Raw genomic sequence first — 14,506 nt, 5'->3', positions numbered from 1 at the left:
CAGCAGCATAAAACTCAAAATTACCTGCTTAAAAAGAAAAGATTTTAACACAAATGTTTTACAGTCAGTCTGTCACAGTACTTCAGGAAGAGTATTCCAAAATGTCCGTGCTACCACTGAGAATGAACACTCTCTTGTCTCAGTCAGCCTGGCTTGTCTAGCCAATGGTGTGTCAAGTAAACCTCACTGCTGTGGTCTCAAGGCCTGGACTGGACAATGAAGACGAACCAAAGCATTAGACCATGGGTAATCAGTTGATGTAATTAACTTATGGACAATTACACCAATTTAATGCCTTCTGTGTGTTTAATACTTAAACCTTAGTTCTTCCTGCACCCATCGATCTGGGTTCTAGACTAGGAGAAACCCCCACCATGAACAATTTCAACAGGCACAATTTTTTTGTTGGTAACAGACCATTTTGACTTTTATTTATTTATTTTTTAAAAGAAGAGAACCTGTAAATAAAAAGAATACGCCGTGGAGGTTGGGGGAAATACAGTTGGAATCTAAACCTCAAAAAAGCCTTTCAGGACAGATTGTCATGTTGGGAGTTCTTATTCAAACAGTAATTAGATGTAAATATGGGGATTGATCAACTTTGTCGATCTCTTCCATTGAGGTTGATCTTAGATGGCCCACTGATGCTTCCATAGCTCTAACAAGATGAGCCTTGACAAACCCTTATAGAATTAAGCCTACCTAGGCATAACAGAAAGAGAGATGTTTGGCTACAGCAATTCCAAGTTTATTTGAATTAAAAGAACCAAAAAGCTGAGAGGGCCAAGAACTTCAGTCCACTCCTGATAGAAGGCTAAAGCTCTCTTGCAATCCAAATTAGGGCCCTGTTCACATTTGTGGACATGTGATTTAAGAAAAATATACTGGAAGGACAATAGATTAAGGTGGAAGTCTGACAACGAAAGAGGGTGTTTTCAAGATAGTCATGGCAGGACTGTGATCTTAGCAGCTTATATGTTCCTGCTTCTTCCTCGTGTTTCCTCAACATGGTCAAGAGGAAGGGGAAATCAAGAGCTTACCCTGTTGTGTGGGTCTGATGAATGCAATACATTCAAGTGGATGGGCATTCCACATGAGCAACCACTGAGGAGGGAAGAGTTAACTTATTTGAAGTACCGCTCAACACCAGTGGTAGTACCCCTCGTCCCCCATCTGCTCATGGGAAGATGCTGTTATCAGATTTGGACAAGAGCAGTTCCAGTGGTGGTCAGGACAGTGTACAATAATTATAAGGCATTTTTCACCAATATGCAGCAGTTCTCTGCTGATACAATGGTCCATCTACTAGACAAATGGTAGTACACATTTTCACTACTAAATGGTTGAGAACATACAATTTGAGATTGAGCTGGACTCTGGAACCAGTTCAGATGAAACCTAGTTGAGAATACTCCTCTGCTAAGATTGTTGAAATATAGCTGATTCCTGTTTCCCTCTGAGGAAGCTCATGGTAGAGCAAAATGAAGGCCTTTGTAGGGTCTATTAAACATTTTGCAACAGTCAGAAGGAAACTAAGGGCTTATGTAATATCTTATAACCACTGGAGAAGAAGAACTGTCCAGGTATTCAGGAATATTTACAATAACCTGAGAGAAATCATTTCAGGTTCTTCAAACACTAATACACTGTCACTAAAAATTGCGTTTTTGATAAATATATTTGTCAGCGAATTTAAGGACTTTTACAGTATATCAGTGTGTGATAAGTAGAATAAGACCTGCTGATGGAATGGAACTGAACATACATTGAAAACCAATAGTGCTATAAATTATGAAAATGTAGTTACTTGAATGCATGTTTTGGACATTTAAATACAGTTTGCTGCTTGCCACTTTATTATAATTAGGGAGATATATAAGGACAGTTTTGTATATTTTATATTATGCTGTGAGTGAATGATTTGATAAAAATGCTTTCATTGTATAGTTTGCCTTGAGAAATTTGGTATATTTAAATCCCATGTAGTAGAATGAGCTTTATGAATATTTATTGATGAAAAATAAAAATCTATTAGTTTTGAGAAATTAGTTGACAAAGTATTTTCTACATATTGACTGTGTGAGGTGATAGACATAGTATCAAAAAAATCAAAGCTATCTATATACGATATGTCCCTGAAGGACACTTCTATAAGTCTTTGCTTGCCTCAGCTCCTGCCACTATAGGCTTTGCTTGTTCGAGAGCTAGAAACTCTGCACTTTTGACTAAAATTTTTTCTAATACAGTCATCGATTAAAAAAGTATTTTCTGCTTTGTTTTTCTCTCAAAAAAAATTATCTGTAGTTTCTTAAAGGCTTGTCCTTGTGCTGTTTATAATTAGAAACCTGTCAATTCCACCTAAGATTAGATAATGTACAAAAAACACACACCACAAGAATAACATTCTTTTTCTTCTAAGAAAAACATTTTTGGGCACAAATCAGAGAATAATTTGATATGACCAACAGAGAAGTTGATATTTTAAGAGATGGATTGTACTATTAATTTCCTGCCCTAATGATACGAGTCAGAGAAGTTTAACACTTCCACATCCCCAAAAGGTGACATTATTTCACTTTCTTAGGCATCAACCATATTATGAAACCAATAAAGAGAAGTGACCTACAGAAAAGATTATGAAAGTAAAGATATCTTTTCAGGGTAAATACATTTCCCTAAGGGCTTAAATTTGTTGTTTTTTTCTTTGAACTTTTTGACTAGTGCCATCTGTAGATTACTGGGATTAACTAGGACTACCTAAAAATGAATTGATTTTTCTGCACTGTCACAGATACATAGAAAACACAAACACAGACTATGCCAGCAAATAAATACCTTATGGTCCACACCCAGTCTACACATATACTTCTTCTCAGCTTTAAAGATAGAAAGGTGTAGAGAGACTTTCGGGGACATAGTAGCCAAGTCTCAACTCTAGTTTGGCAGCCCTTTTACTGCTTTGGAGAAGCAAGGTCACCTGGTCGGAAAGCATTATTTTGGTGTAGCAAGAAGAGATACTATAGCAAGGATCTGCTTTCCAGGTGATGCATTATCCTCTTGCACTGAAGACGAGTCTCCAAGGGCTAGTGTCCAGGAGGTAAGTGTTAAGTTGGCCATTCGATAATTAGGAATGTAGATAGTTCGGTGGCTTTTGGAGGTGAGAATCATTTGTTAACTTGCCTGCCTGGTGTGAAAGACGACTGCACAAGTTATCTAGATAAAATTTTAGCCAGGGCTGGGGTGGAGCCAGATGTCATGGTACATGCAAGGCCGGTGCTAGCTTTGTTTCTGTCCTGTGTGAACAGTTATGGTCTCCCCCAATGGCTGTGCAAGATTACCAGGTGCCCTAGGCGAACCTTATAGCCTCGCACAACACGTGCCCCCCGCCCCATTCCACACACACACAGCTAAGAGTTATGCATTTATATTTCACATGAAAAATATCAAAGTACAGTATTCTGAGGTAAAAATATCACTTGCATATTTACATGCACTGCTGTGATGCCAACCAGAAATCCCTGCAAAAAAAACCCACTTGGAACCCGTATGTTATTAGGCCTATTGAGATGTGTGTTGGGTGAGGGCTTGACCCTTTGAAAGCCCGAATACACTAACACCTTTCCTATTAGGAAAATGCCTCACCTCAGTCACACAAGCAGAACAAACAGCCCCTCACCAAATACAGAACAGAGCAACCATAAAGTAGAAATATAAATGCACAGATAAGAACTGAAGTGGAAACTGCAAGAAGTCAGACCCTCCATGCAGTGCAACAATGAAAAAAACAGAACCATCACCATTCCTCAAACATCAAACAATAAAATCGAGGAATAAAATACATAATACTAAAAAATACTAATATTTAAAAAGAGATGACTAGAAGATCAAAATTAAAAACGAGTTTTTTTTATTTAAATGTCCCAAACACCAATAAAATATTTCAAAACAGCAGATACAGCAAATACCAAAAAAATAAAACTAAAAAGAATTTTAAAAATTCACGCTCATCTTACATGGGAACTTTTGATTCTAGACACCCTGAGATTGTCATATAGTAGTGGGAGTGGGATGCACAACCTCTCCCTTATATACACAGACACACACACAAAGCTCACACATGCTCCCCTCTCAGACAAACCCACAGGCGTCTCCAGCTCTTCTTTGGTTGGTATCTACCAGCATCCCCAAGCCCTCATCTTCATTTCAACTGCTAGCAGGTTGGAATCCACCTGCAGTCCCCATTTTCTCTCTCTCTCACACACACACACAATACAGGCAGCTCCCATTCTCTATCCTTTGTCTCTCTCTCTCTCACCCCCCCTCCCCAGGCAGGCTCCCATTCACATCCATCCAAATCCCAGGCAGGCTCTCATGCATACACACACACACACGCAACCCAGGCAGGCTCCCATTCACATACACACATGCAGGCAGACCAGGCAGTCAGAGTCCAGGGGTCATTCCTCCTCCACTGCTGCTGCCAGCTTGTTCCTTCTTCTTTGTGGAGAAAAGCATTCTGCAGCTCGTCTTCTTGTGATGGCCCTAAGATAATTCAACAGTGTTGAATACCATAGGGCCAGCACAGGAGGAGCTGCTGCCAGCTGGGCTTCCTCTTCTGCTCTTGCCGCCTGCTTATTCCGCTGCCATTGGGATCAGGTCCACTGGTGGCAGCACGGGCCCTCTCCCTGTTCCTGATGCTGCCCTGCTGGGTGTGCCGCCCCGTGCAACTGCATGGTTTGCACATCCTGTGGTGCTGGGCCTGGGCACCAACGACATAGGAAGGTATGGGAGTGAAGTTTGGAAGCCAAATGTATCCCCACCCCAGTGTGCTTGTCTGGCATGGGTGAGGCCATAAAAGTATTTCTAAGTTTTTAAAGGCAGGGACCCTGACAAGCTTTTTCTTTGTTCCTTTTCCCCAGGGTAAGGGTCCTTTGGCTTGGAGGTGAAAGGGTTCCTCTCAGGTCTCAGTGCAGGGGTAGCTAAGTTCCCTTTAGGTATCCCTAGGGGAGAGGTACTTTCTATTCGCTGTGCACTGAGTGCCAAGTAACCATGCTGGAGTCACTGGATGAAGGTCCAACTTACATTTTTTTTTTTTTTTTTTTTTTTTTACAGTCCACACGAATTGGATAATGGCACAATAAATGATACAGAGCCACAGTCTTTTCTCTTCTATGATTACAATTCATTAATCCTTTATCTGTGCCAGAGTCTTTTCTAGTAGGCAAGAGAAATTCCTGCCCATCTGGATTTAAAGAACTGCAGTCACAGTGAATGAACCCTTAGATGGTCGGGAAACCCCTTCCAAGCTGGCAAAAACCTGGTGGGAGAGAGCAAAATCTCTCTCCCACCAGGGGCTTTGAGAGTCTGATTAGGTGTCCTCCAAATTGTAAACAGTTCTTACTCCTCGATGGGGATCCCTTTTTGGGAGGAATTCTGAACAGATCGCTGCTATACAGGTCCAATGATGGGTAGAAGAGGGCAGAAAACACTACCTCCCAGATTTTTAAAATATTTCCTGTTTGGGAACCAGAAGAAGTAATCACCGGAGTTGACCCTTGAAATGGGTCACCGCCACTTCAGAGGCAGGTCTTCCATATCCCTGGACATCCCAGAGGGTTGGCTGTGCCCCGGATCCAGGAAAGGCCCAGGTGTCCAGCAAGGCTCCTACCAAGTGAAAGTCCAAAAAGCCAAAATATTCCCTGGAAAACCACTCTGCAGCTTGGGAGAAGAGTACAACAGTGGCGCCCGTGAATTATCCTGAAGGAATATAGGCAGGATGGAGCTCAGGCCCCTAGATAGGCCAAACACATAACTGAAGAAAAAAAATCTCCAACCTTCCTTCTGAACTGCAAACTTAGACTCCCCCCCAGAGCCCTTGGCAGAGCTCTGCTATAAAACTTCTGAGTGGGACGTCTATTCTAGCAACTTCAAGGCAAAGAGCTGAACATGAATGGATCCTCCCCTAATTATCTGTTTAACCGCAGTAACACCTTTTCACAGGGCTTGCTGGTAGCTCGAAAAGGTGCCCGGGTTACAAATTTAGTAAGTTGAAATCCAGAATTGCCAGAGTAGCATTTTCTGAAATGCTCCCTATTCTGAGCACAAGACCCCCTGAGACAGGCAGAGCTCCAGAATCTCAATGCATGGATGAGATGATGGGGCAGGAAAAGGGCTTTAATTTTGTTAGGAAGTAGGCAATATATTAGGGAAGGGAGGCCTATTCCAAAAGGATGGGTTCCACCTTAACCAGGGTGAAACAAGGCTGCTGGCACTAACCATGAAAAGGAGATAGAGCAGCTTTTAACCTAGATCAAATGGGAAAGCCGACCGTCGCTCAGCAACAAATGATTTGGAAGCAGGTATCTTCAAAGGACACTAAAACGGAGGCGTGTAGGGCATCTCGATAGAAAGGTTCCAATTAAGCAATAGTGCCCATGTGCCTATAAGTAAAGAACCACACAAGTTAACAGATTCCAATATAGCCATCAAGTGATAGATTCTTAATACCAACACTTGAGATTAGTTGGAATTAGTCGTTTTCTCATCTCTGCAGGTTTGCTGTTTCTCTGCCATTAATGCATTTCATTTCCTTCTACCCATGATTTTTGTCCCTTTATTTTTTGTCAGGTTCCACCTACCTGTGACATGTTCCTTCTCTCTATTTCCACCGCATTTATGTCAAAGGAGGTTGCTCCTTTGTGTGCACTTTGGAAGCTTTACCAACATCATTTGATTTAAAGTTACTATATTTAATTGGTATATGTTCCTCTACAATGTTTCTTTTTTGCTTCTCATTTTCACTTCAGAGTTCCCTTTTAAACTATACCTGTTGCCAATGGCAGCAGTCTACCATTTTATCTAATTTTAACTCTTGTTAAAAGAACTAGTTGCTTTGTCAATATTAAATTCTCTATTTCCTTTCAAGCCTTCAATTATTCATTTTCCAAACATTTTTATCCTGATTAAATTAAATATGGCCTTCTTAATGCTCCATCTTCAGTTAATAAGTCACTTCATTTTTTACTAACTCTAAATCAAGGTCTTCAGCTTCTCCATAATCACATAAACCTGGCTAAAACCTGGGATATTTCTTGTTTTAAGTGTTCTTGTCCACCAAATTTCATGTTTTTCATAAAGATCAACCAAAGGAAAAAAAGGAGGTCGCATTGCCATCATAGCTTCAACATTTCTCAAATTTCTAAGGCTGAATTCTCATTCTACCACAGAATTCCTATTTCTACAGGTTCACAAACATTTTAAATTCAATCTTTTACTAATATATCAACCACCACTTGTATCTCACTCCCTGGCACAAGAACTAATTAAGCTTAATTAACGAATGTGCCATCAGAAGTGCACATTAATTATTAAATGACTTTAATTTTCATTTTGATTATTCCTGTTAAATCGGTTGTCTCAATTTCTCTCTTTGACGTCCGATCTTTCACTCATTTAGTGGGTCAAGCAACCCATGCATAATGGACACATTATTGATCAGATTTACACTACTGACAAGTTACAAATAGTAGCTAATTCTATTACACATTCCTCCTTTTCATGGATTGATCATACATTGATCACATTTTTCCTTCATCTAAAATTTTCTTTATAGCCTAATACTAATAGTAAATTTCCAAAGTTCTGCCATTAGAAGATTTCTCTCAACAATTTCCCTAATAATTTCTCTGATTTCCCATGTGATGCTAAGGTATCCACCTGAAATCAAGCTTCTCATTGCTCTTAGTCACTCCAGTTAAGATAATCAAGACCAAACCTAATACTTCTTTCATGGTATCAAAGCCTCAAAGTCCTCAAATGTCAAATATGGCAACTTGAAAGGAAATTGAGAAAATATAAAATAGCAAAATCTAATTCTGAACTCAATAGTCAAATAGAATATATATAAGTAATGAAGATAGCAAAGCTCTGAACATAGGAAGGGTGGGTAATAAGTACTTTTAAATGAATAAAAATTTACTTCAGAAATTCAGTAGCAGACCCAAAAAATTGTTCAATTTAGTTTTCAATATTTCTGGCTTTCATGAAAATTCAAACTTTTCATCCACCAATCTAACAGCTGAGGACTTTGCATGTACATTCGATACCAAGATTTCAAGTATCATGTCAGAATTTGTCAAAGACAATCATCTTTCCCCAGTTACTATTTTGACTCTAGCTTCCTCTGACGATGCAGTCAAACTACTAGTTTTAAAATCAGAGGGTTTACTATTCAATAAAGTTACACCAGCCAGCAATTAGCTCTCAAACAAATGCATTCTTCTTCCACTACATGTGACCCTTGACCTTTGAGTTTCATTTCCAATCCAGTTTTAGATCTCTGTTCCCCTTTTCTTAGCATTATCAATACCAGTTTGGAATCTGGTTACTTTTCCCCACAGCTTAAAGCTGCTAAAATACATCCTGTGCTCAAAAAAAAAAAATCTCAATAACTCACCTAACTACAGACCAATCTCCAATTTTCCTTCACTAACAAAAATCATTGTTCATTCACAGCTCTCCAATTTCCTTGACAAAAAACTCGTGGTAGACCCTAAATAGTCTGGATATTGTAAAGGGCAAAACTGCTCTGATAGATGTCAGATTGTAAGGTTATCTTAATTTTGAAAGAGGCAAGGCAGTACACTGTTTTCTTGGACATGAGTGCTGCTTTAGACATCACTGACCATGAGTTTCTTCTCATGCAACTTTCAGACATAGGTGATAGAAATCAAGCTCACAGCTAGTTAAAATCATTTATTGGAGGACAGAACATACTAGGCCATTTGGAATAATGTTTCTTCTAGTACTAAATCTCTCAAATGTGGAGTCCCTTAGGGGGACTAATACTGTCGCTCACACTCTTCAAGTTATATTTGGCCCCTCTAGCTACCTTAATTCAGATTTTTCTTCTTACATTTATGCAAACATTCAGGTGGTTGCCTCTATCAATCTCAAATCATCTCAACCCACACAGTTTTAATCAGAGTCTCTGAAGTAGCACACATTAATTAAAACGAATCCTAGTAAATCAGGGGACACTCAACCCAAATGCTCAATTAAGTTCTGGAATTCATTGTTGGAGGAGGTAGTTAAGGCAGTTAGCACAGATGGGTTTAAAAAAAAGTTTGGACACATTTCTGGAGGAGAAGTCCACAAACTATTAACCAAATCAACTTAAAGATTAGCCACTATATATCACTGCACGATAGCAGCATGTGGATATTTACTGTTTGGGATCTTGCCAGATACTTGTGACCCTGACTGGATACAAGATAACGGTCTTGATGGACCTTCAGTGTGATCCTGATGGTAAATTCTTATATTCTTATTCCTTGGAGATCCTCTGTGTTTGTCACATGCTTTTTTGAATTCTGATAACACTACCACCACCACCACCACCACAGGGAGACTGTTCCATGAGTCTACCACTCTTTCTATAATGAAATATTTCTTTACATTACTTTAGAATCTATCCCTTTTCACTTGCACTCCATGACCCCCCCCATTCCAAAATCTTTCTGTTGAAAGAGGCCCACCTGCTATGCTTGTATTCCTTGGAGTTTTTTAAATGTCTCTATTATATCTCTTCTTTCCCTCCTTTACTCAAGGGTAAAGCACATTTAGATCTATTCGCACATGCTTTATGACTAACACTGCTGACCATTTTAGTAGCCATCTTCTGGGCAGACTCTCTGCAGTTAATATTGTTTTGAAGTTGTGGACTCCATATTTGTACACAGTACTGAAAATAATCTCAAACCTGAGAACTATACAAAGGCATTAACATTTTCCTGCTGGTTATTCCTCTCCCTTCTGGCCACCTTAAGATTGGATATATATTCACCCCAGGATCCTGCTTTTGTTTTATACACAGAACTTCATCCCCTATATTTTATTTATAAAACTTTGTATACCACTTTTCATGACATATTATACCAAAATTGTTCACTATTAATATCATAATATAACAAGTACATAAAATTAAAATATAACATGGACAAGCAATATACTAGAGTTCTCAACCTTGTTGGGTGCAGGGACCTCTTTTCAATATCCAAAAGTTGTAGGGATCTCCATTCTGTCCACCTCAGTCTCTTTTCCCTCTATCAGTTACTCCCCCATCAGTCTGTTTCCCAAAACTCTCTTCATCAGTGTCTCTCCCTAGACCCTCTTTATCACTCTCTCTCCACAAGTTTCTCTCCCATCACCAGTCTTTCCCCATTAGGTCCCTAGTCCCTTCCTCAATTCCTGCTCAGCCTCACCCTACTAGTATTTCAACCCCCACATGCTGTCAGTTTTTCTCATCCCAGCATATCCTTACTAGCCTTTCCCCCAGCTGGCCCCTCACCAGTCTCTCTCTCCAGCCTCTCCTGGCTGCAGTGTCTTCTAGAAGGAAGAAATCCTAGAATCTTTGCAGGGAGAACCGTTTTATTAATTGGTAATAGAACCCACATGGGAGGGGACAATATTGGATCTGGTGCTTATCAATAAGTATCTCTGCTATAATGGACAATCATCTGGAATCCAGTGAACAACGGATGGTGTGGGTTCAGTTGTTAGAGTGCAGGAGATAAAGGTCCATTCAAAGGCAAGGGTCCTAGTCTTCAGGAAAACTAACTTTGTTAAATAGGTGGAGTATCTCAAGGCGTTAACTGGACTGGAAAAGTAGAAGAGCAGTGGGTAAAACTAAATGGAGATATTATAAGGACAACTAACCTTTATATTGGAAAAATGTTGCGTGGTTTCCTAAAGTAGCATATGAAAAGGGAAGGGAGAAAGGGTTAGCATTCATAAACTACAACAGATCGCAGAAAAAGGAAGACAGGTGACTATTTGGAAAAGCTAAGAGAAGCTGGAAAAAGTAATACGTATTTTTTTTTTTTTTTAAGATATGTTCGACTTAGAAGTAAGTGCAAAAATGGCATTGTGAGGCTCAGATGCAGGGAGGAATATGTAGAGGCTAAAGAAGCAGCAAAATTGCATAACAAATATTTCTGTTTGGTGTTCATTGTGGAAGAGACAGGAGCAGGACCACAAACACAAATAAGATTGGAAGTGAGGTAAACCTCAAATTGATTTTCAGAACAGTATGTTCCTGAGGAGCTCACTAAACTTAAAGTAGACAAAACAATGGAGCTGGACATGATATATCTGAGGGCACTAGCAGCTCCACTGGCTGACCTTTTGAATGCTTCTTTAGAGTCAGTAGTTCTGGAGGACTGGAGAGAGGCAAATGTAAGTCCTATTCATAAAAGGAAGGAAGAAGCTGGGAACTACAAGACCAGTTACTCTGACTTCTGGGTGAGCAAATTAATGGAATTGCCAAAACAGCGGATAGTGCAGTTTCTGGAATTCAATGGCTTGCAAGAACCAAGGCAGCATGGCTTTGCCAGAGGTAGATCTTGTCAGACAAACCTAATTTCTTTGACAAGGTGACCAGAGACTTAGATCAAGAGAGAGCACTAGATGTAGTGCACTTCAATTTCAGTAAGGCTTTTGACACAGTTTCACAAAAGTGACAAACTGAGCACTCTTTATATAGACCACAGAGTGACTGATTGGGTCACCAACAGGCTGAGTGGAAGACGTCAAAGGGTGGTGGTCAATGGCATTCACACTGAGGAAGGGGACATTACCAGAAGTGTGCCTCAGAGAAGAAAACTTGGACCTGTTCTTTTCAGCCTTTTCATCAGCGATATTACTGAAGGATTGACTGGAAAGATGTATATTTTTACTAATGATATTAAAATCTGCAACATGGTACACAGCCAAGGTAGTGTGGAAAATGGCGATGGATCTAGTGAAGCTTGAGGAATGGTCTAGGGTCTGGGCAGCAAAAATGTAATGCTAAAACTGCAAAGTTGTGCATTTAGGCTGCAAAACCCCAAGGGACAGGTACAGTACTGTGGATACAATTATTTTAAGCTCGAAAGGATCTGGGGTTGATTGTTTCTGGTAAGCTTAAGGTGGATAAAGTGATGGCAAAAGCCAGAAAGATGCTTGGCTGCACAGGGAGAGGAATGGTTAGCAGAGAAAGGGAGGCGATATTGCTCCTGTATAATTCCCTGGGACCTCATTAAGAATGTTGTGTACAATTTTGGAGACTACACCTTAAAAGGACATAATCCAACTGGCGTCTGTTCAGAGGGTGGCTACTAATGTTCAGTGGTCTTCGTTCTAAAGAATATGGGGACAGATTTAAAGATCTAAATAAGTATACCCTGGAGGAAAGGCGAGATAGGGGAGATATGAGAGATTCGAAAACCTCCAAAGTTTCTATGCACAGATGACGGGCCTCTTTCAAAGGAAAAGAGTTCTAGAACGAGGGTTCATGAGCTGAAGGTAAAGTGGATAGACTCAGGTGTAAACGTAGGAAGTATTTCTTTACAGACAGGTTAGTGGATGCATGGAACTGTCTCTCAGTAGAGGTGGTGGAGACTAGAAAGGTACCTGAAATTCAAGAAATCAGGAGATAAATACAGGGACTCTCCAAAAGAGTGATGGGAACTGTAATGCTAAATTAGGTGAGTGAATGGGCTGCTGTGATGTTTCTATGTTAACATTTTTATTTGAAATTTTGTTTGAAGTTTAAAAAGATAACCTTGTTTTTAGATCACAAAAAAGTGAGGTTTTATAAACATCTGGATCTTAAATTACGGAAAGTAGTAATACAACAAATGTTGTAGTGTACCCTGCCTTCCAACTTAACTTGGTCAGTTAACCATTAAAATGAACAACTGAAAGCAGGCCATAGAGAAAAAAAGTGTTTTACTTTTCAATAAATCTCCAATGAAAATTTTAGAAAGAAAATAACCAATATTCCAAATGTAGAAATCTTGAAAATGAATTTTCCTGGTTTGGAGCCTTCTAGAAGAATCCTCTCCCCCTCTTTCATACTCATTTCTTTAGTATACATTGTACAGTGTTTTTTTTTAATTAGTATCTGAAACTCCCATCGCACAGATCACAGCACTTCTCTTGCATCAGCAGTTGCGTTCTTCCATGGCTTAGCAATGGCAGTCTCATTAACTGCAGGAGGCAGGAAATTTCCATACCAAGTGACATAGGAGTTTGCCATGACTTTTTCCCCTATAGATAAATTTAAGATTAATTAGGCCAGAACAGTAATGAGGTTATAAAAAGACAAAAAAAAAAAAAAGGGAACCCATAATACAGTATTTCTAAACAAAATATTACCTTTTTCCAACGAAAATTGCCTCATCTCTGTCTACCAGAGAAAAACTGGAGGGCGAACTATCTGTTCCATTATTTTAATCTACATAAAGATCTTTCAGGGAAAAAAAGTAATCTAGATATGTAATATTGTTCACATTCTCTCACACACTTAAAATTTGCATGGTGTGTTAAAATTGGTGTGACATTATGGGGTCATAACAAAATTTGATAATCTGTGAGATGAGCTGGAACTAGGCAACTACAGTCTTTTTTTTTCTACATTTTACTCTACAAGCTTACCTATTAGACTCATTTAAAATGTAACACCATCCTCAGTCATTACTTTCCAGCACCGAAATAAAACAAAGAAAAAAAGCAGGATTACAATCAGAGGCAAAGTGATATAGAAAGCTTTGTAACATCTACATCTACTAATGTAATCCGCATTGAAAAAGCTAACTCAGTTTAAAACTGTAATGAAGTAAACACCTTGGGAGAGAGACGGAAAACTGCTGTCAAAATATACAATTTGAATTGTACACTGTTAGCTAACCTTATTTAAAAAAAAATAGTAAGCAAAGCCCCCCTCCCCTTGTCAATAATATTAAGTATCCATCTGTCATTGCAATGGGAGCATCTGGAAGATCCTAGGAAAAGGCTTCACGCACTCCCATTCTTCCTTTGGAAAGTTCTTGACAAACAGTTCTTGGCCACCCCAAGTCCTTCAAGAGTTTGTAGAGCAGCCTTTTCTGTTTCTTAGTCCAAGCTTCCAGAAAACGAGCAGCAGCCACAGACAAAATGGATTCAGAATCTCAAGTGGGATTTATTCTTTATCATATACCTGTATCAGAAACAGAAAGGAGAATGTGCTAAAACTGATCATCAGTTTGCAAACGTAAATTGAATACAGTAGTTTGGTTGCCATGTTAATCCACTTGCCTGCATGTGATTAAAGACCAAAGATTCATAGGCAATTCCTTTCTGATAGACTATATACGGCTAACTTTTCACAGCTCTACTTCCTTCATCATGGCTGCACAGAATAAGCCAAGGGTGATGCTGCTCACAAGTATAGGGGTGGCTAAGTAAAAGTATCCACCCTGGTGTATCTGGTGATGTTCAAGTGGCCAAACAGGTGGATAAAGCGATGATAAAAGTCAGAAAGATGCTCGACTGCATAGGGAGAGAAATGGTCAGCAAAAAACAGGGAGTGATATTGCCTGGTGAGACGTCACTTGGAATGCAGAGTACAATTCTGGAGACGCAACTTTCAAAAGATTATAAACAGGATGGAGTCGGTCCAGATGAGTGTGCTAGTAAAATGGCCAGT

The 14,506-nt window shown here is 39.5% G+C and overlaps 1 protein-coding gene across 1 annotated transcript in view; it reads right to left on the bottom strand.

The window, feature by feature from the left end:
• Nucleotides 1-10,809: 10,809 nt before the first annotated feature.
• CDC73 (cell division cycle 73) overlaps nt 10,810-14,506 on the bottom strand; it is a 405,302-nt gene continuing 401,605 nt past the window's right edge. The window contains exon 17 of the mRNA XM_029618749.1: nt 10,810-14,017. Within this exon, the coding sequence (XP_029474609.1) occupies nt 13,981-14,017 (37 nt within the window). The 3' untranslated portion in view covers nt 10,810-13,980. The remainder of the gene's footprint in view (nt 14,018-14,506) is intronic.

Source organism: Rhinatrema bivittatum, chromosome 10, assembly GCF_901001135.1.
Source record: "Rhinatrema bivittatum chromosome 10, aRhiBiv1.1, whole genome shotgun sequence".
Taxonomy (NCBI): domain Eukaryota; kingdom Metazoa; phylum Chordata; class Amphibia; order Gymnophiona; family Rhinatrematidae; genus Rhinatrema; species Rhinatrema bivittatum.
Note: the sequence above shows the minus strand (reverse complement) of the source record. Positions and strands in the feature narration are given on the sequence as shown.